Source organism: Setaria viridis, chromosome 3, assembly GCF_005286985.2.
Source record: "Setaria viridis chromosome 3, Setaria_viridis_v4.0, whole genome shotgun sequence".
NCBI lineage: Eukaryota > Viridiplantae > Streptophyta > Magnoliopsida > Poales > Poaceae > Setaria > Setaria viridis.
The window spans coordinates 7,759,142-7,781,226 of record NC_048265.2 but is presented as its reverse complement, the minus strand read 5'-3'; the positions used below and the strand labels follow the sequence as shown (position 1 = coordinate 7,781,226).

At 46.7% G+C, this 22,085-nt stretch overlaps 2 protein-coding genes across 2 annotated transcripts; one reads left to right on the top strand and one right to left on the bottom strand.

The window, feature by feature from the left end:
• Window positions 1-2,803: 2,803 nt before the first annotated feature.
• Window positions 2,804-5,536, top strand: LOC117847094 (vacuolar protein sorting-associated protein 60.1). The gene is made up of 7 exons (XM_034728253.2): window positions 2,804-3,097; window positions 3,186-3,337; window positions 3,897-3,990; window positions 4,081-4,152; window positions 4,284-4,395; window positions 4,540-4,676; window positions 5,236-5,536. The coding sequence occupies exons 1-7, from the start codon at window positions 3,029-3,031 to the stop codon at window positions 5,284-5,286; spliced, it is 687 nt and encodes a 228-aa protein (XP_034584144.1). The 5' UTR covers window positions 2,804-3,028; the 3' UTR covers window positions 5,287-5,536.
• A 459-nt stretch (window positions 5,537-5,995) lies between these two features.
• On the bottom strand, window positions 5,996-9,332 carry LOC117847095 (uncharacterized). Its single transcript, XM_034728254.2, has 6 exons — window positions 9,151-9,332; window positions 7,126-7,224; window positions 6,935-7,043; window positions 6,468-6,539; window positions 6,328-6,333; window positions 5,996-6,238 (listed from the first exon to the last, which is right to left on the bottom strand). Exons 1-6 carry the CDS (start codon window positions 9,330-9,332, stop codon window positions 6,119-6,121), a joined length of 588 nt encoding a protein of 195 aa, XP_034584145.1. The 3' UTR covers window positions 5,996-6,118.
• Between the last annotated feature and the right edge of the window lie 12,753 nt (window positions 9,333-22,085).

Here is a 22,085-nt window from a genome sequence, read left to right as displayed (position 1 = left end):
AAAGATACTCACGAGGCATGCAGGCCGATCAAATAGTAGATTGTAAAAAAACAATTTTCCAGCTCGATTGCCGGCGCACAGATCTCATCTACTATATGATTTTAATAATTCATACCTTGTGTTTGTATGATGCCAATTGATCTACTCCACTTACCGCATATGCAGTTACCAGTAGATACATACCACGTAGGGCTTTAGGCATGGTCGTAGACATGCCTGCTTGACGGCGAGTCGGTGCAGATCCGTTCGCTAGTCGACGTCGTCGAAGTCGGTGCAGATCCGTTCGCTAGTCGACGTCGTCGAAGTAGTCGCTGACGAGGACGATGGCGAGATCGTCGGCGTCAATCTTGATGGCGACTCCTCCGGCGTAGTTAACGAAGAGCGGTCGTGCTGATAACGTTTTGTAAAACACGCCGTCAGCCGTTGGATCTTCTCCCTCTCATGTCTCCCAGGACAAGCACAAGTATAGTAGAAAGTGGACAAGACATACGTACGAGGGACTATTCTTTATTCTTTGAATATCGATAATTTAATAAGAAGATCTCCCTCGTATATATACTCCGAACTATGTCTAGAGTTTTTGTAAAGACTCATAAGCAATCGGACCATAACTAGAACTTCTAATCTTCCTTTTTCTTTATAGGATTTGTTTTACAACATCTTTGACCGCCAGGCGCGCAAGTGCGTCCCTGCGCTTATTGTTGCTTTTGATCAGTCTCTCATGTTAGTCCCCTGATTAGTATTATTGGTAACTTCAGTATACCATTTTTACCACCGTAATTAGCAGTAGGAATGTACTCTAATTAATCATAAGGAGTAGTAATTAGCAGTAGGAATATACTATTCTACCTGGTATAGGAGCATCTATCCAGTACTGTAAGACCTGGTGGGGTGTTGACCGGCTCTGGCTCCCTCTGACAAGGGTTACTGTGCTGTCAGAGGAGCCGGAACCGGAGGACCCACCATCTCTTTGTTTTGCGAGGGAGAGGAAAAGGGGAAGAAACCCACATGAACAGTGATATGTCATATATAGGGTCCGAGCCCATGAGGCACCTTTGGATACCAGGTGCTAAATTTTAGCAGTGTCATATCAAATATTCAGATGTTAATTAGGAACTAAATATAAGCTAATTATAACACTAATTACACAGATGGAGTCTAATTCGCGAGACGAATCTATTAAGCCTAATCAATTTATCATTAGCAAATGGTTACTGTAGCACCATATTATCAAATTATAGACTAATTAGGCTTAATAGATTCGTCTCGCGAATTAGACTCTATCTATGCAATTAGTTTTATAATTACATATATTTAATACTCCTAAACCTACCATGCCTAGAGTCTCATTTGAGCCTAATTAGTATCAAATATTTAATGTGACAGCTCTTAAATCTGTAATCCAGTCACGTGGCAGGCGATGGCGTCATCTCCTGGACTCTGCTGGACTGCAAAGGCAATGACACGACTGCAAAGGTAACTGTGGTCTGCAGGTGGAGCCGTGGAGGCATTGCCAAGCACTGCTCCCGGTCACGGTCACGGTACAGAAAAACACCATAGTACTACTTGTCCTATGGGCGTGTGCCACTGCCAACTGCTTATTTTTAATCGTCCGAGTCTTTAGTTAAAATTAACCAAACCGTGCCGGTGGTTTCACTTGCATGATTGCATGAAGAGTAGTAGGCTGGGTTCTTGTCTGGAGTATTATTAATTGGTCATCTTTTTTTATTTCGAGATGCCCCGCATCACAATGGTTAATGTTACACTTTTTTAACCCAACTCAACGATAATTCCATATCATAAATGACGAATTTAGATTAATTTATATAAATACATTCTAGGAGTACTCCTTACATCTCAAATTATGGATCATTTTTTCTTTTTATAGATATATAATTTTTTTATAAATCTAGATATAGCATATATCTAGGTGCCTAATAAAATTTACAAATATAAAAAGTTAAAATAATCTATAATTAGGAACAGAGAAAATAGAAAAATAACTGTCAGTTAAGGTAACCGCTCAAGCTACATGCGTTATAGCATCCAAAACATCAACTAGTTTTGGGCATCTATTCCGTTTTGGTTAACGTTAATTGCTTGGCCTTGCTGTGCTCTGCTTGGCTGCTGCCATGGATGGATCGGATATTTGGATGGATAAGGCAGAAGGAAGAAGCACACGCATGATGCATGATTAGAGGCGCCATGATTGATTAATTACTCTTCCTGGCTGCTGAACAATAAATTAACATAAAATTGTTCTCCTCGATCATGTCCCACAATCTTAGTGACCAGTGTTGGTTTTGGCTCCCAACTCTACGGTAGTCGAGTCAACAATGCATCCGGATCCTACTGGATTATACATTCTGAGGAGGGATGCAAGCTATAATATTTTGGGTCATTAGGTTGAGCCAAAAACTTGGTAAAATAAACTAAAATTACATTCCATGTAATTAATTTAGGAGGATAAATAAATGAACTAAAGTGTTACTTATTTAGAAGAGAAATTTTACAACCTACTTGCAACCTAATTCTCGGTCTTAATCGTATGGAGGCATGCGAATTTACATCCCACTACAACTTTTCTGTTAGTACTAGATGCTTTTTCTTGAGATGATTAATAATTTAATATAACACATATATTTGTATGAAACAAAGACAACGAAGAGGACTTTGTAATGAGTTGGGCCACTGATAATTCAAGTTTCAAGGGAGGAGGAAACTGCAACCGCTTGGGCTATTGGGCCAGCCAATTCCATCCAAGGAAACCGTGTGGTGCCCGAGGACGAGGAGGAGACCGACCGAGCCGTAAGAAGAGAGGGAGAGGAAGCTTCCACACAACTAACTAGATAACCGCCTGAGAACAAGACGGAAATTTCCCCTCCCTCGGTCGATTTCAACGTTCCTTGATAGGATCGACCCCAACCCCGCGTCGCCCAGCAATCGCAATCCCACAATCCCCAACCCCCTTCGACTCACCTTTTTTTTCGAACAATCCCGTCGACTCGCTTGGATTCCACCGGATTCGATGAAGAAGATCTTCGGCGCCAAGAAGAACAAGGACCCGCCGCCCACCATCCAGGACGCAACCGACCGAGTACGTAATCAAATCCCCTCCTTAATTGCGTTCTTTGTTTCTCCTTCGTTAGGCAGGGCTAATCTGTAGTCTTGCTCCGCCCAACCAGATCACCAAGCGCGGGGACACCGTCGATGAGAAGATCAAGAAGCTCGATGCCGAGCTCGCGCGCTACAAGGAGCAGATCAAGAAGACGCGCCCGGGTCCCGCGCAGGAGGCCGTCAAGGCACGCGCCATGAGGGTCCTCAAGCAGCGCAGGATGTGAGAAACTCAAATCTCTTTCTCTTGCCCCCGCCGGTCCATTAATTACTTTTACTTTTTATAGACAAACCAATCCGGCAATTACTTCGCTCATGCCAAATTGATAGTACTCTGACCTAGCCTCACGTCAGCCTACCTACAATGCTGTTTGCGTATAATCTTTATTAGTTAACTGCTTGGGATTATGCCGAATTAACATTATGACTTTCCACCATGTGTTCACTGCTGCATTGCGTTCAATACACATAGTACCTGCGATATCTTACTAGATCCATACATACATTAGGGGTCCTATTTACAAATATAACATCATACAAATTGGCCACCCAAATTGTGCTTTGGAGGTGGTTGGTCATCCAAAGTGAGGAGCAAGAATTTCTTGTAGGCAGTGCGAAAATGGAATTGCTATTCTACCTCCAGAAATATGTCGAGACTCTTTTAGTCTTTAATTGACTTTTAGTCTTCACAAATTTTGGAGAATATTTGTTGCATCCATTCGCCAATTATCTTATAGTTCCTACTTCCTACCCTCACCCTCTGTATGTTGCTTTCCTTACAGGTACGAAGGACAGCGTGATATGCTGTACAACCAAACATACAACCTTGACCAAGTTGCTTTTGCATCAGAGGGACTTAAAGATGCTCAACAAACTGTATAACTCTTGATGCTAAGAACCTTGATTTGTGTTGGTAGCTTCCATCTAGATTCCTGGACTAACATCCAAGTGTTTTTCACTGAACAGATGACTGCAATGAAGGCTGCCAACAAAGAGCTGAAAGGAATGATGAAAACTGTGAAGCTCGAAGATATAGATGTAAGTAGCATTCTTCCGTCTTACCGGGTTCCTCATGCTTCCAATATTAACACCTTATGCACATATTCACTTTGTTGCTTATATTCCTATTTGCTTTTGCATCTGAATATGTACTCTTCTGTAATCTACAGAGCATGCAAGATGAGATGATGGATCTTATGGACGTTAGCAATGAAATACAAGAAACTCTTGGTAGAAGCTACAATGTCCCTGATGACATCGATGAGGAAGAACTTATGGGGGGTAAGGCTCATATTGGCAGTTTGATTTTTCTTAGATAATTTGCAAGGCTGTGTAGATTTACAAACTGCATACCTTGCTGGAAAGGTGGAAGAAAATGTTAACTCTCTGTCTGCCATTCTCATAATTGTTTCTTGAACAATGCAGAACTTGATGCTCTGGAAGCTGACATGGACTTTGAATCAGAGTCAGTCCCATCTTACCTTCAACCAGATCAAGAATCTGAACTCAACTTACCTGCTGCACCAACTGGCCATGCAGCAGCCCCACCACACCAGCAGCAGGTAGTGAAAATTGTGCGATTGATCTTAGATTTTTGCATACTTGGATATTGGTGTTGCTTTTCCATGCTCGCCATAGTAATTATTTGGTTTTCTTTAACTTGTCATGTGCACTAACCACTAATTAGTGAGAAACTGTATATTTAGTTGGTTCACGCAATCATGGGTCCAGAAAATTGAGCACACTATACTTTATCCAATGAACAACAGATAAGAAAATGTGACGAGCATATAGAAGATGTCATATTGTTGGCTAGGAGAAAATGGGCACCTGAATTGCATTTGAAGGTTACCAACTTACATAGGAAGGGAGCATGGGAACAACTACAGGTGTATCTGATCCGCTGTGTTTGGAACACCTATTTCTGTTGTAGATGCATGCAACTCAATTTAGATGCCTGAAATAACTACCCAGACATCTAGATACTGAACTGGCATCTGGGTCTCCAGTGGTGCACCATTCAAGCTGGCGCCTAGTTTGGTTGCCTGCAGCGGCATAAAGTGTCTCCATGGTGGACCTGTACTTACGGTTTGCTTGTTCTTCTTTTTTGATTTGATGCAGGAGGATGAACTGGGATTGCCTACGGTGCCGCAAGCATCCATTCGTACATAGTCACGGATCTTGAACAGGATGGAATGATATTCACAGTTGAATGCAACCTTTTTTTTCCCTTATGTACCACTATGATTTGTGGATGGTGTAAATTTGATTGAATTGAATTGGCCGGGACATGATACGTAGTAGCATCTTCGTGTACTGGTCCTGACGTTGATTTTGAGCAACGGATAATGAATGATAAGGAGGGCCGTGCTCTGTCCTTCATGTATGTACATACATAGTTAAATACATTGTTCTGCTCTCATGCTCTGTTGTTGGACCGAGTTTTGGAAAGGTTCGATGGTCACGGTACGCTTTTAAGCAATGTTATAATTTGAGAAGAGAGGTGGCATTTTGAAATTACTCGTTTGTTGGACCTGCCCTTCAGATTGATCCATTTGGTGGTAAGTAGATGATTGCAGCTTGCTTGGGCAGGAGAGGATTGAGCTGAGGCGCTGACCTGAGCTCTACGTGACAGACAGCAAGAGAGGCAACGATCAAGTCACCAGGCACCAGCAACTGACCAACTCTCTGCAAGTCCAGTTGACCTTACTATCAACATCTCACGTCCAATGTCAGTAATACATAGCAAACATATCAGGATTCAGGAATTAGTCATCCCATAAAGCAATAAAAAGTAAACAAAAGCTATGAGTGCTGGTTCAGAGTATTATAACATCTACTCTTGTTAAAGACAGACAGCTCAGATTTCACCTGAGATGTTCAACTACAAAAGGGCCAAAATCAACGACATTTAGTACTCACTACTTCATCACACTAGCGCATTGAGGTAACTCAAAATTTGTGAAGATTCTTGGATGCAAACCAATTGCTGTCAAAAATCTATTCAGCGCTTCTTCTTGCTTCCTTTTGCAGCACTCGATTTTGAAGGGCTGGTGACCAGGTACACAAACATACCAACAAAGGAAACAACTGACACCAGCGACCCGTATTTTCCAACAAGTCTCTGCAAACCAACAGTGTGAAATAGCCCATGAGTTTGTGGTACTTTGGTGCAATATTAAGGTGATCGAAAATATATGATAACCATAATACCTTAGCCTGAAAGGTCCAGATGCAAATGGCACAAGTCCAGAAAGTTGAGTGACAGCACCAAAGGTACAGGAATTAAACATCTGAATCAGAGAAAGATTCTGTATAGAAGTAAACTGAGTACTGTAATACGCATTACTAACCGATTCAAACTTCCGCTGTGGGGGTGTCTCAGCAAGGATTTCAAGTGGGAAGATGGGCGTCGAATAGGCCTCCTTCAGAACAGAAAACAAGTTAGTTAACTCGAGGGACAGAAAATCACCACAAGAACACAGTTCACAATGTCTTTAGGCATAGTAAGAAGTAATTAGCTATTTGGCCCATTGGATAGCCCCTTGCTGATCTATGAAATGACAGGATAACACTGCAGTCCTAAAGCAAAAGCACCATTTACTCGTTGTGTGCTGATTACCAGTCAGCAGTCAGCACTGATGTATTAATTGTTTGAAATGGCAAGTTTTATTAAGTTCAGTAACCAAATCATACTAATATCTGATTTACCATAACCAATTCTCTTAGTATTCATCCAGGTGCTCTAGTTAAACATGAAACAACTATTACTCACAGATATCATATGCATAAAAAAACTAACTACGTAAAAGAAACACACCTGAAGTGCGTCGTTTGTGAGAACACGGTACTTAATAATCGCAGGAGAACCCTGAAACCTGCCCTGTACTTTTGTCTCCAAAACAAAGTTGTGGGAAGCAGTGGCACCGCTGGAAAAACAAAAGCTTAAGTGGCAAGGAAAAATGTAGGCATGGCAATGGCAGCAAAATGCATTAGGAATCAATTACTCACGGATCAAGCTTTTCGACTATCTTTGAGGTGCTTCCAGAGACAATCTCAAATGCTTCCCGTGGCCAAGAACCATCATTCAGGATAACATCATACGCAGTCCTACAAAATTATAATTTAAATAAATCAGTAGTGACTCCAATGCAGAATATCGTGATGAATTGCTTGGTTCTCCTGCTGAAATAACAAAAGGGAGAGAACGATGCAAATGTCGCTCTGTGATTCAGTAGCCAAGGTGAATGTTTCGATGCAATTTTGGCTCCAGATTCCAGTACGGTAAGAAAAACAGTAGACCGATACCAAAGTACATGTTCAGCTAGTGTATACTAGATTAGGACAGTAACATAGCATCCATACCGCTAATGAAATGGATAGCATTTCACAAGTGAAGACCCTCTAGAAAAAACATAGCTACTCTCCAAGTACACGTTTAATTTATTTGAAGTGAGAATTTAGTTGCACTTTCACTCAGACACAATTTAAACTACAGGCGTCGATAACTCAGTACAAGAATGGTGGGTGTTTGCTGGATTCTCCAAGCTGTAAGCTTGTAGCCATGTTCATGATCAACAATGCCCCCTAATCAGTCGAAATTAACACAGAATCTGCACTCCAAACAATGTGGTCAACTGCACGTGCTACAATACCTATACTATTGGAGATGCCGTCAAGGGAGTCTTTTCTTTTAAGAAGTAATCTAGAATTAACTCTTAAAGAGTAAAGTTCACGAGCAGTCCTTAAACTTACGCGGTTGTGTCATTCCGGTCTCTATACTCTTAAAATGCACTTTTGTATTCCTAAACTCTGTTTGGGTCTCACCATGGTCCAATCGGGTTCCCATGCTGTGCGCCTCATGCCAACATGGAGTCGACGTGGAAAGGGCGAGCATCATCTCTTAGTCCTCGCCAGCGAGCGGAGGAGGAAGAGTGGCAGGTGGCAATCTCGCGAGCTGGGGAGAGCGGCGGTGCTGTAGGCCGCGCCATCTTCGAGGTTGTGGCAACTTGGCATGCCGCATGCATGACGAGCTCATGGTCGCCTGCCTCGGCTTCTCCGTCCTCTACGTCGAGCTACTCCCCGGTCCTGTCACTACATGTGCCCATATCAAGCTGCCGCCGTCGCGCGAGCGAAGGAGGCGCCATGGCCAGAGCCGCATTGACAGAGACGGCGAGGCCGAGGAGGCAGGGATGGAGACGACCATGGACGCTGCGAAGGTGAGGCACTGGCTTAAGCATAAGATCGAGCACCTGGCGTGCGTTGTCCATGCGCCACCAAAGCCACGACTAACAACTTGTTGAGCACAACGGGAGAAACAACATGCGTATGGGCGCAAATGGCAGAAGACGCCAATGCGCGGCTCGCGGTCTTCATCAACTCGCGCGCTCGCACCACTGCCCGGCGATGATGCCGTCGGCACCATGCTCTTCATGGCCATCTTCAACCCCGTTATCCGTGATGTTTATTAGAGTCACTCGTCGAGGTCCTTATGTTCATCACATACGAGACGGCCGCTTCCAAGGCTGAGGACAAGAACTGGGACGCTGAACAGCAGCAGCCGTACCTGCTGAACCTCAACGTGGAGGTACCTCAGCGTCGAGCTGACAGTGTTGTCCCAAACGGTGTCGACGCCGGCATTGGTGCTGCTGCTATCGAGCCGGACTTCATGCGCGGCATCGGCCTGAAGTCTGGTCTCTAGTGTGCATGTGGACCCTATGGACGGTCCAGCCATGTCACCACGCCACGTCCACGTGTGGGTGCGGGTCCAGACCCATTTGGACCACCTTTGAGACCTAAAACTTAGTTTAGGACATAAAAATGCATTTTCAGAGTATAGGGATCGGGATGACACAAGCTTGCACAAGTTTAAGGATGAAATATCCAGTTCAATGAAGTGGTAGTTGCTAAGTGCTGACACAGTAACACCGGTAGCCAATGTTAATCGTTAGATAACAAATCGAGGCGTCCTTGTTGGCCTTGCATGCTTCTAGGGAACCTGTGAGAGAGATCTGGCAAAAGGAGACGAGGACTGACGCGGTGCCCTGGTTGTAGAGGTCGAGGGTGACGACGAGGCGCTTGACGCCGGGGTCAGGGCGGGAGAGAGCCACCTTCTTGCATGTCACCACAAACGGCGCATCCCCTACGGCAGCGGCTGCAGTGGTGGCGAGCACGGCGACGACAAGGAGGGCGAGGAGAGATCGCCGCGTCGTCGCCATGGGATGGGGTGGAAGGTTTGGAGTCTCTGACCCTAGGACCTGTGCAAACAGCTGCTCACCCTGGTGACTCACTGATGACCGTAAATGCTGACTCGGAATTGGAGTGTTGGCCTAGCCAACATTTTTCTTCTTTTTTCACAAATAAAACTTTGTTAACTTTGTGTTGGCGTTAGAAATCGGTCAACCGAATCCCAGCGGCCGACACACGACCCGGGAGAATCTGCTTAGCTCCTGTTCGGGTGAATGCCCTGGTGCGGTTCGCGCGGCGTGCCAGCCAATCTGACCTGTTGATTGGCAAGGAAGAACGCGTGTCAAACTCAGAAACTTCGATCGGCTAAGTTTCCGATCGAGAGAGCTTATCGGCAAATCGGCCGATTTACTGTGATAATGAAATCGGCTATAAGACAGCACGACCCCTGTAGCCTTGTAGACAGAAAAATACTAAAGTAATCGGTACAAAGCTTTGTAATAACAGCACTAGGAAAAGATCTAATCGGCAACGAATGGATTTAACGACAGAAAATAATGAAAGCCGATACTACCGATTCCTAGTAGGATAAATGATGATAAAAACTAAGAAAACAGGTAAAAACCTATGAACCTAGTTGATATCGATAACTAGTGAATAAATCTAAACGAAACAACAGCGATGCGCCGGAAGTTAAAGCTTAGATATTACTCGATAAACGGAACTTACAGAATCGGCCGGAGATCAAGATGATGCAGCCCTGCCAACCCGCACGAACTCGTGAAAGGAAAAAGTAATAGCGAAGTCGCCTGCTCGAAAGTAAGTACGAAAAAGAAAGTAACTTGTTGTATTGATTGATCGTTGTGTTTACAGATTTACAAAGGTAGCTATTTATAGCCCCGTACAAATAATCTTCTTAACCGACTAGAACTCTATCTCTAATTCAAACAGAAAACAAATATCTACAAGCACAACCCGTGCTAAACTAGTTACCCCACGCTTCGTGGGCTGATTTCCACCTTATCCTTCCATCTTTCCAAGCCCATACAGGCCAACTAGTCCATCTTCCTGATCGGCCGATTTCTTATCGGCAAAGGATTGCCGATTGGGAGTCTGGTGCATTCTCCCTGAAGCGAAGTAAAAGCTGCCGGCCGATTCCGCATTATAGCACCATTTGACCGATTCCCAACTGTACTTCTTCGACTTCTTTTCTCCTTGGCGCCGATTCTACTGATGACAAAATCCGGCGTCAACACATGCCCCCCAGTTTCGGAGTAAAACACAGTCTTTTACTTCGAAATTCTTTATAACCTTCACTCCGAAACGGCCGCAGTGAAAATATCCTTCCGTTTCGCGGTCTCCCGGCTGATCATTGCAATTTTTTGAAACGGGCGCCCACGACGGCCACTACCCCGAAAAATCTCGACGCGCCGGCGCGGTGAAAATTCCATCTTTACCCTCTCTTCAGGCACCCTATAAATAGCATTTCACCGCAGCTCATCTTCAAGCTCACGTCTCTTTTTCCAACGCGCGCGCATCCTTCTTTCTCCAACTCTCCCTTGCCATCGAAGTCTTCTAATTCCAGCTCCTGTTACTTCTTCCCCTTTCCCTTCAATGGCGACTCCTTCCGGCAATTCCCCCGCACACGATGCTCCAGGGATAGTGCCTCTGGTGGTGGTAACGATTTTGGTCTATCGGCAATGTATTTATCTTAGATCCACTCCTTACATTCCTATGCCCCTTTTCCTTTTTAGGCGGTTAGACATAGAATTACTATTCATCTCACGGACAGTCCTGGCCTTGTTTGCCTCGGTCCTATGGGAGACCCAGATCCGGCGGATCTTATAGATTTGGAAACTGACCGGGTACCCTTCAAACGATCCGATATGAACCTAGATCAATGGGTGAGCACTTTCAGATCTTGGCCGAATGAGACCCCAGGTTGGAGGGAATGGTACCAACGGGTGGCCGCATCCAAGAGTGTCTTGTGGGAAGAACTCAAAATCGGCCAATGCATCAACCTCTCCCTATCTCAAATGGAGAAAAACGAGCCGTTAGTGATGGCGGCTTCCTATTTCTGGTCTGACGCACTTAATGCGTTCTTATTTGGACACGGTCCTATGACCCCCACTCTGGCCGATGTGGTCCTCTTGACCGGCCTGGACATATCTTCCCCAGACAAACCTTTCCAACTTCTGACCGTACCGTCGCATCGGCTGGACACAAGAGGAATCGGCGGCTGGAAGGGCTTTATCAGTAGTAACAAGAAGACCGGTACTGTTGAGAACAGGGAACACACCGCTTTCCTGATGATGTGGCTAGAAAAACACCTTTTTTGTGGAAGAGCCGCCGGCCCAACAACCAACACCCAATCTTTAGCTAAAGCACTGTCTAGAGGAAGCCATATCCCTCTCGGGAAACATCTTCTGGGTACCGTGTACCATATGCTCCATCAAATCGGCACAAAACTTTCCAAGGGAGAACCAATCGGCAACCCAGGTGGGCCTTGGTGGTTTGTCAATCTATGGTTGAACCTTTATATGAACAGAATCACTCGGCAACCAGTGGACCATATGATGTTTCCCAATATCGAATCGGCAGAGGACCCTACCGCGCGTCGCCGATGTATGTCTTATGGTGAGGCAGCGTCAGCTTTTCCAGGTTGTGCGTATTCTGCTACAAAGGTAGCCGAGTACTTTCGGTGCTTTTATAATGGATTTAATGAGGACGCAACTACTTGGTTTCCATACCAGCGAGACATTCCAGTTTTCGAGCTCCCCTCCTGCTTCGATTCAACTTCTGGCCGGTTTGATGAAGATCTTTATGAAGAACTGATCAAACCAGGACTCTTACCGGCCAACTTCTTTTCGGGGAAAGATGCCCCTACATACGAATTCTACAACCCATCTACTGCCGCACGACAATTCGGCATGGGTCAATTGCCGATACGGGTGTATTTTGCTGGCCGAATTAAGTTCAGAGAAGTGCTTACAACTGGCCTGGATTATTGTCGGCTGCGAGACCGAATTCCGGACTCCAGTACGATTAATTTGAATGACTGGCTATTATATCCATTTGCCATCCAGCCGTTCAAACTTTGGTGGGCCAAATGGAAGCAATTTTTATTCTGCAACTCAGCATCGGCATACTGCAACCTTCTAGATCCGGCCAACATTGATCCCAACGCCGAGGTATGTCTGATTACCGATTTTATTCTTTTCAACATAATTGAGCACTAATGATTTCATTGTTTCTTTAGGCCGAGAATCAAGCCCCTCCAACGCACAGCCGCAGCGGTCGGCTAATGGAGAGCTACCCGTACACCACTTATCCTCTTATCGGCTACGATGCTCCGTCAGTTGACATGATTGCCGGCCGATCGAAGAATGTTCATAAGAAGGTCGTCAAGAAAACCAGTCGCCGAGTTCGGGCTTGTACGGAATCGGTGGACCCTCCTGTGCTCGTATCGGCAGAAACCTTGACTGCACCACCCCAGGCTACACAAAGTGCTGATACTCAAGCCGTCATACAAGCCGGAGTGGCTGCCGCGTCATTACTGTTGGAAGCCATACAGGTAAGTCCGAATTTTGCCATCTCCGATCGTTATTTAAATATTAACATTTTCTTTAACTCTGTATTTCCCAGAGCACCGCTACGGAAATACCACAATCGGCGACAACTCGACCGGACGCCAACGCACCCTTGCCCTCATCCATTGAGATATAGTACTTATCTTACGGATTTCCTTCGGGTATCCGTGTAATGTACTTAACCGATTTTTGACGCAGGCCGTCGGCACACCAAGCGCTTCCCGACAACCGATTTCTTCCCAGGGAGTCGGCCCGAGCTCCGCGCCGATTATTGTGGAGTCCTCCTCATCGGATGAACCCATGGCACAGGCCACTGAGCCAGACACAACGGCTTTACCAGCGCAGTATGAAGAAATTCGTTTTAAAATGGTAAATTCGTAACCAGCTTTCACCCAGCCGATTTGCTCTGATTCCACGCCGATTCACCCATTTTCCTTATCTTCTTAGGAACAAGACTCCCCCAACAACAGCCTTTTCTCCTTTACGGTTGCTCTTTCTGATGATGAGGAAGTCGCGTCCCGTCAAGTCGCTCTAAGCTCCGTTCCTGACGATGTCCGAGCTAAACTTACCAACATCCGATCCCTCCTGCAAGGGGACATCGGCCGATTGGTAGAAGATGCTTCGCCGATTCGGCAGCTATTCAGTGACGTCAGCGGACGAGTACCAGAGGAAGCGGAAGAGGCCTTGGCACCGGCAGCCTTTATCGAGTCCATGAGGATTCCCGTCTTTAGGGCCCTTCGTCATATAGCCGATCGCGCGAAACTGGCCAAGATTCGTGAAGATGAAAATGCCTTTAAACGTCAGGCTCAAGAAGCGAATCGGCGTATCCATGTCCTAGAAGATTCACGCCCGTCGATCATTAGTGAAATAGATCGCCTCAAACGACGGAGGGCGGAACTTGCTAAAGAGATGGAGCAAGTGACCAAGGCAATCAGCGCCGAAGAGAACAGACTTCAAGATTTACCCTCTGCTATTGCCGATTTGACACGGGAGAGGCAGCGTTTTGCTCAAGAGGCTCTGAGACTCCACCGCAACGCATCGGAGGTCCCTGGATCGGCAGAAGAAGACCAACGGGTTCTTGACTCTGCCGATCAGATTCGGCGTCGGGCCATCACGGCTATCGATACCCTTTTGGGTAATCTGTAAAACACTGACCGCTTTGTACGAACATTTACTGCCTTCTTTGACTGACCCTTCGCGATGCCTTCTATTTACTGCCCTCCTTATTACCGATGGGACGTGGCCTTATCAGATTTCCACGTATTTTCCCCCATAAATATCGACCTCGGCGCCTCCTCCCGATAGCATCGATCTGGCTCCCATTTCGCCTTTCCTCTTCCTCTCATCGGCGTGACTACTTCGTCATGGCCTCATCGTCATCCTCTTCTGTCAATCAGGTGACGCTCCGCCTTCTCCTCTTAGATCTTAGGAAATGAATGCGTCACCTTATTCCTTCTTTGTTTCAGCCCCAACGCCTTGGTCCGGAGCTCATGCGTGCCATCGAGTGCATCCATTCTGAAGACCCTCTGACCCCGGAGGACAAGACTCTGATTCTGGCTCATCAAGAGGAGCTCCAGGACCACATTACCGCAGAGGCTCGTGCAGTTTTGGATGCCGTGGTGAATGAAAGCCTTCGCCGATCTCCAACCATAAGGGGTCGTCATCGTGACGTTCCTGAAGATGACGTCACCTCGGCGGCCCGCACCATCCTGGACTACATGGAGTGGAACGGCGGCCAACGGTCTTCCACCGATAGGGCTCGTCTGCTTCCTCGGCCCGTCATTCTTGCAGCGGCAGAGGCCGCGCGCCTTCAAACTGAGCTGGAGCGGAATGGGAAGGCATCCCAGAAGAAGAACAGTTAGTTCGTTTTTTGTATTTTTGTTCTAAGGGCGACTTAGTGTTTTGTCGGCCATGTAATCCGTCGTCCGTACCGAATGAATGTAATCGGCCGTTCCGGTCGACTTTATGTGTGTCTCAAAACCGAATCGTATCGGTCATGTATGATCGTGTTGATTCCTTAGGCACCGACCCATATACTTGGGTAATATCTTTTTAAGTACCTCCCATTCAGAGCTCTAGTGAATTCTTCTCCTTCTATTGTTTCCAAGATATAGGCATTCCCTGGAGCGCATCTGCCGATTTTATACGGCCCTTCCCAGGTAGGAGACCATTTGCCGAATTTAGGATCTTTCGACCCGATCGGTAGTACCAACTTCCATACCAAGTCTCCGGGGGAGAACTGCTTGACTTTGACCTTTTTATCGTACCACCTGGCCACTCTCTTTTTATTCTCTTCGATACTTATCAGAGCCCTTAGTCGTTGGCCGGCCAAATCATCAAGTTCTTCCTTCATCAGAGATGAGTAATCATTGGCTGACAACTGGTCCTGAAGTGAAATGCGCCTTGATCCTGCCCTCGATTCCCATGGCAGTACTGCATTGTGACCGTATACCAACTGATAGGGAGATAACTTGGTAGCCCCATGACAGGCCATTCTGTATGCCCACAGGGCTTCGGTCAAACATAGGTGCCACTTCTTCGGGTATTCTTCAATCTTCCTTTTGATCAACTTGATTATTCCTTTGTTGGAGGACTCTGCTTGACCATTGGCTTGAGCGTAATACGGAGAAGAATTTAACAACCTAATGCCCATATCGGTCGTGAATTCCTCAAATTCCCCTGACGTGAACATTGTTCCTTGATCGGTTGTTATAGTTTGAGGGATACCGAATCGGTAGACGATATGGTCCCTCACGAAATCGGCCATGATAGCCGAAGTCACAGTCCTTAATGGGATTGCCTCCACCCATTTGGTGAAGTAATCAGTAGCCACCAGAATAAACTTGTGCCCTTTGCTCGATGGTGGATAAATTTGGCCGATGAGGTCTATTCCCCACCCTCTGAACGGCCATGGTTTGATGATGGGATTCATGGCCGACGCGGGCGTACGTTGGACGTTTCCAAACTTTTGACATTCCTGACAACCTTTATAATATTTAAAACAGTCTTCGAGGATCGTAGGCCAATAGTACCCGTTGTTTCTGATCATCCACTTCATCTTATGTTCCGATTGGTGAGCTCCGCATACCCCTTCATGAATTTCTCCCATTAGAGTCTTGGCTTCTTCTGTCCCAAGGCATTTAAGAAGAACCCCGTCGATCGTTCGGTAGAACAGATCATCTTCGAGCAATACGTACTTGGTAGCGTGAAAGCGTACTCGTCGCTCCACCTTTTTAGACGGATCCTTCAGGTAATCGGCAATTTCTTTACGCCAATCGTCGGCTGCAAGTTCTAAGGCCATGACGCCCAGAATCGGCCGATACCCAGATGCGTGCTGGGCGAGTTTGTTTGCTTCCTCGTTGCGGTCTCTTGGAACATGCTCGATTACTGCCGATTTGAACTCTTTTAAAAGCCGTACGCAATCTTCGTGATAGATTCTTAATATATCATCTTTGCACTCAGCCCTTCCGGTTAGTTGATCCACAATTAGCATAGAATCTCCAAAGACCTCAACAGAATCGGCTTTGACTTCTTTCAATAATCGTAAGCCTTTTAATACAGCTCTGTACTCCGCTTGATTGTTCGTGGCGGCGGTTTCTATCGGCAGAGAGAAATCATATCTTGCCCCCCGAGGCGATATGAGAACGATGCCGATTCCTGATCCGACCCCGCATGATGACCCATCAAAAAATAACTGCCAAGGCGCTAGTTCCACGAAGGCGATCTCCGGTCCACAGTGTTGGGCGACGAAATCGGCCATGACTTGACCCTTGACGGCTTTTGCCGATTCGTACTGTAGGTCAAATTCCGATAAAGCTAAGATCCATTTACCGATTCGTCCTTTCAATATCGGCAGTGACAGCATGTATTTCACCACATCATCTTTGCATACGACTATACATTCTGCCGACAGTAGATAGTGCCTGAGTTTGGTGCACGAGAAGTAGAGACACAAACACAAACGCTCCACCGGAGGATATCTCGTTTCGGCATCCAGGAGTCTCCTACTGACGTAATAAATGACTCGCTCTTTGCCCTCAAATTCTTGGACTAGAGCCGACCCGATAGCTTTTTCATCGGCTGATAAATACAGTTTAAACGGCTTACCAGTTTGAGGGGGAACCAAGACTGGGGGCGAGACCAAGTATCGCTTGATATCTTCTAACGCCTTGTGCTGTTCTTCTCCCCATATAAATTCCTGGTCTGGCTTTAGCTTCAGAAGTGGTGTGAACGCCTGAATTCGTCCAGATAGATTAGATATAAACCTTCTGATGAAGTTTACCTTGCCGATTAGAGACTGTAGTTCAGTTTTGTTCTGTGGGGCGACGACTTTGTTGATGGCCGCTATGGTCTTCTGATTGACTTCTATACCTCGTTCGTGCACCATGAATCCTAAGAACTGTCCGGCGGAGACGCCGAAAGCGCATTTGTTGGGATTCATCTTAAGACCATGCTTTTTGGTACACTCTAGCACTCTTCGCAAATCGGCTAGGTGTTCTTCGTGGCTTTTGGACTTGACCACAACGTCGTCGATGTAGATCTCCACCAGGAGTCCAATAAGTTTGTGAAAAATGTAGTTCATGGCTCTCTGATATGTAGCACCAGCATTCTTCAAGCCGAAAGTCATCACCACCCACTCGAATAAACCAAGATGGCCTGGACATCTGAAAGCCGTTTTGGGTATGTCCTCTTCGGCCATAAGTATTTGATTATATCCGGCATTTCCATCCATGAAGCTAATAATTTTGTGTCCCGCGGCAACGTCGATCAATACATCGGCCGTAGGCATGGGGTAACCATCCATCGGTGTGGCCTGATTAAGATTCCTGAAATCGACGCAAATGCGTAGCTTCCCGTTTTTCTTGTACACTGGCACGATATTAGAAATCCACTCAGCGTAACGACACTGCCGAAAAAATTTTGCTTCAATTAGCCGAGTTATTTCAGCTTTTATGTCTGGTAAAATTTTAGGATTGCATCGCCGTGCGGGTTGTTGGTACGGCCGATACCCTGGTTTTATGGGTAGCCGATGTTCAACAATAGATCGATCTAATCCGGGCATCTCGTGATACTCCCAAGCAAAACAATCCTTGAATTCTCTTAATAAATTTGTCAATTTACACTTATGCTCTGGATCTAAATTCGCACTAATAAAAGTCGGCCTCGATTTGGTCCCGTCGCCTAAGTCTATCATCTCTAACGAATCGGCCGACGTGAATCCGTGCCCCAGCTTCCCGTCTCCTCGGGCGAACTGATCCATCTATTGCGCTTCTTCGGAGCCGACTGCTCGGATCGGCTGTAGGCCAAAATCGGTGACCTTCAGGAAATCAGTTTCCCACACTCTACCTGATATGCATCTGACGGTTTCGCAGCTCCATTGCTGTGCGTCGGCTGCTGCGATGCTGTACGCGGAGTCGGCTTTGACCACCTCGATGTTATCGCCGACCCATTGTACAAGGCATTGATGCATAGTCGATGGGATGCAGCAGTTTGCGTGTATCCAGTCTCGGCCAAGAAGCATATTATAGGACCCTTTGCCATTAATGACGAAAAACGTGGTAGGAAGGGTCTTACTGCCGATGGTGAGGTCGACGCAGAGAGCACCGCGAGCGTTTGACACCTTGCCTTCGAAATCCTTGAGCATCATGTCCGTCCTGGTTAGGTCGTCGTCGCTCTTTCCCAGCTTCCGGAGTACGGCATACGGCATGATATTGACGGCAGCTCCCCCGTCGACCATCAATCTAGTGAGGGGGCGACCGTCAACATGCCCTTTAAGGAACAACGCCTTCATGTGTTGTCGTTCGTCGTCTTCGGGCTTTTCGAACGTGGCCATCATTGGTTCTAAAGCCAACCGTGCTGTTTGTTCCTCTATCGCCGATACGTCCTGTTGATCGGCAGGGGTCATGAACTCCATCGGCAATATGAAAACCATACCGATCTCGGCTGCCGATTCATCACCCGCCGACTCATTGTTTCCCTTGTCGTTTCTTTTGGGGCGCCACACCCGAGGCCTCCCTTCCTTCTTGTCCATCGCGCTCTCTTCTTCTTGCTGTTCCCATTGGCGGAGGCGTTGGATTCTCCGTTTTTGTGATTTGGTTAAACCGTCGGGGCACCATCTGGGGTTTATTGGCCTCCCTTCTTTCCCGGCGCGTTCCCATTCCGGTTCGCGTCCTAACGGGTTCTCGTCCGTTACCCGAGCATCGGCCATGTCTTCGAGCCGGCTGTGAACGCTGGCTTTGCTATTTGATTGATCGTGTCGATCGGTCCTGCCCCCTGCCTATTATGGCTTCTATCTTCTGACCGATCATATCGGTCACTTCTGCCCCCCAGCCGATCACGCATGGAAGGGCGCTGATCATCTGGGTTGCGCCAATTTCTGCTGATTGGTTCTGGCCTTCCGTCTCTGGAGCGAGACCTGGTGAATGGCCGATTGCCTCGATAGGGACCGTTGCACTCGGGGCAAATATCGGCCGATGGTAGCCTGAGGTTATTTTCCCAACAATGGATGAAGAATGGGCATCTCCAGTGCTCCTCGTGCCGACGCATCGCTTCCTCTCGGGACCTCGACCGTTCATGTTGGCGTTGGTACTTTTGGAGCAGGAACTGGGAAGTAATACGTGGCCCTTCTGACTCACCATCATCGTCCTCCATTCGTCGCTTTCCCTTGATGTCTTCAGACGTAACTTGATTTCTGGGGTCGACAGCGCCACTCTTTTTGGCCGACTCGGACGTCAGCACTTTTGTTTGTAGAGAATTCTTTCCCGTGTCAACCATGTTGGTAGGGAAAGGGTGCTGATCGATCTTCATTGGTTTGGCCGGTTTTGTCGGTACTTCAAATTTGAGTCTGCCTTGCTCAATGGCCGACTGTATTTGTTGCCTGAAGATTTTGCACTCGTTGGTATTATGTGATGTGGCATTGTGCCACTTGCAATACTTCATCTTCTTCAATTGTTCGGCAGAGGGTATTGTATGGTAAGGTGAGAGTTTAATCTTCCCTTCCTGAAGTAGAAGATCGAAGATTTTGTCCGCTTTAGTTGTATCGAAACCGAATGCTTCCGGCTCCTTCTTGCCGAACGGGCATGATATCGGCTTTTTTCCCTTAATCCACTCTACAAGTCCGATTTCGGCATCTTCCTCGTCCTCTACTTCCCCCAGGAATGCTACTTTCTTCTGGAAATTCCTTCTAGGATCGAACGGACGCACTTCTTGTCCGGACAATCGGTGAACAATCTGGCTCAGGCTCTCGAATTCTTGCGAGGCATATTTCTCTTTAATGTGTGGCAGAAGGCCTTGGAAAGCTATATCGGCCAACTGCGGAGTAGCATTTGTTTCTGATTTCCCGAAACCTCTGTATATACGAGGGTATCGGCTCATCACTTCTTTGCCGGAGGCTAGTCAAATCGGACAGCTTCATTTCATGGACCCCGGCATAGAAGTACTTGTGGAATTGTCTTTCTAGATCGGCCCATGTAATAATTGAATTTGGCGGTAGAGTCGTGAACCATTGGAAGGCCGATCCTGACAAGGATGACGAGAACAACCGTACCCGCAGGGCATCTTGCGTAGCTGCCTCCCCGCATTGGATGATGAATCTATTCACATGTTCTACGGTAGAAGTGTCATCCATCCCCGAAAATTTGGTAAAATCAGGAACTTTGTACCGATGGGGGAACGGCAACAAGTCATATGTAGATGGGTATGGTGTTCTGTAGGTATAAGTTTGCACCTTCGGCTTCAAGCCGAATTGTTCTTGCATTACCTCCGCAATTTGCGCCGACCAATCTGGTTGTTGCTGGGGAATAGTTGGCGGCGATATCGGCACATGCTGATAAATCGGAGGCTGAATAAAAGGAGGTTGATGAAAAGGTGGTATCTGAGTATAAACCGGTGGTGTAGTAAAGGACGGCTGCTTGTATGAACCACTTGTTTCATCATATAGCATGAGCTCTGACGTCTTATTGACCTCCGGAGCGATAGGCTGGTATGGTGGTATGATCGGCCGAGTGGCCGTTTGGGAGGGTGTCTGGAACGGAGGATTTCCTTGACTGACCGATTGATTCAAACCGGTCGTGTTTAAGGGTGCCCCCCAGGGTAAAGGGATGACTGGAGGGAGTGGTGTAGAGGACGGTTGGATAGAGCCATATCCCAAAGGAGTTGATGACGCAGAAGCACCGGATCCTCCGACAGAGGATTGGATCGGCTGTGAAGCCTGATAAGCCTGATTTGGTGGAATCGGCTGGAAATACGTAGGTCCCCTGTACCCTTGAGGTATACCTCCGGCGAAGGAGTTGACAACAGCATTGTGCACCATGTTTGAAAGCACCGGGGATTGATTGATGAAGGCGTGGTGAAGAGATTGTTGAATCATATCGGACATTTTGTCCGAATCCTCGGAAATTGTAATCTGGCGGGGAGTAGGGAAAGGAGTCTTTTTAACAGTCTCCCCACTCCTGGAACGACTGAAAGATTTTAAGCAAGTTTTCCGGACTTGCTCCAAATACTTGTTCAGATCTTCTTTTTGGTCGTCCTTTAGATCTGCTTCCGTCACTTCGATGACGTTATCTTCGGAGACTTCAGCAGTTTTCGACATGATAACGGTTGTGTTGGTCCCACCGGGCGTGCCAAAAGTGTGTTGGCGTTAGAAATCAGTCAACCGAATCCCAGCGGCCGACACACGACCCGGGAGAATCTGCTTAGCTCCTGTTCGGGTGAATGCCCTGGTGCGGTTCGCGCGGCGTGCCAGCCAATCTGACCTGTTGATTGGCAAGGAAGAACGCGTGTCAAACTCAGAAACTTCGATCGGCTAAGTTTCCGATCGAGAGAGCTTATCGGCAAATCGGCCGATTTACTGTGATAATGAAATCGGCTATAAGACAGCACGACCCCTGTAGCCTTGTAGACAGAAAAATACTAAAGTAATCGGTACAAAGCTTTGTAATAACAGCACTAGGAAAAGATCTAATCGGCAACGAATGGATTTAACGACAGAAAATAATGAAAGCCGATACTACCGATTCCTAGTAGGATAAATGATGATAAAAACTAAGAAAACAGGTAAAAACCTATGAACCTAGTTGATATCGATAACTAGTGAATAAATCTAAACGAAACAACAGCGATGCGCCGGAAGTTAAAGCTTAGATATTACTCGATAAACGGAACTTACAGAATCGGCCGGAGATCAAGATGATGCAG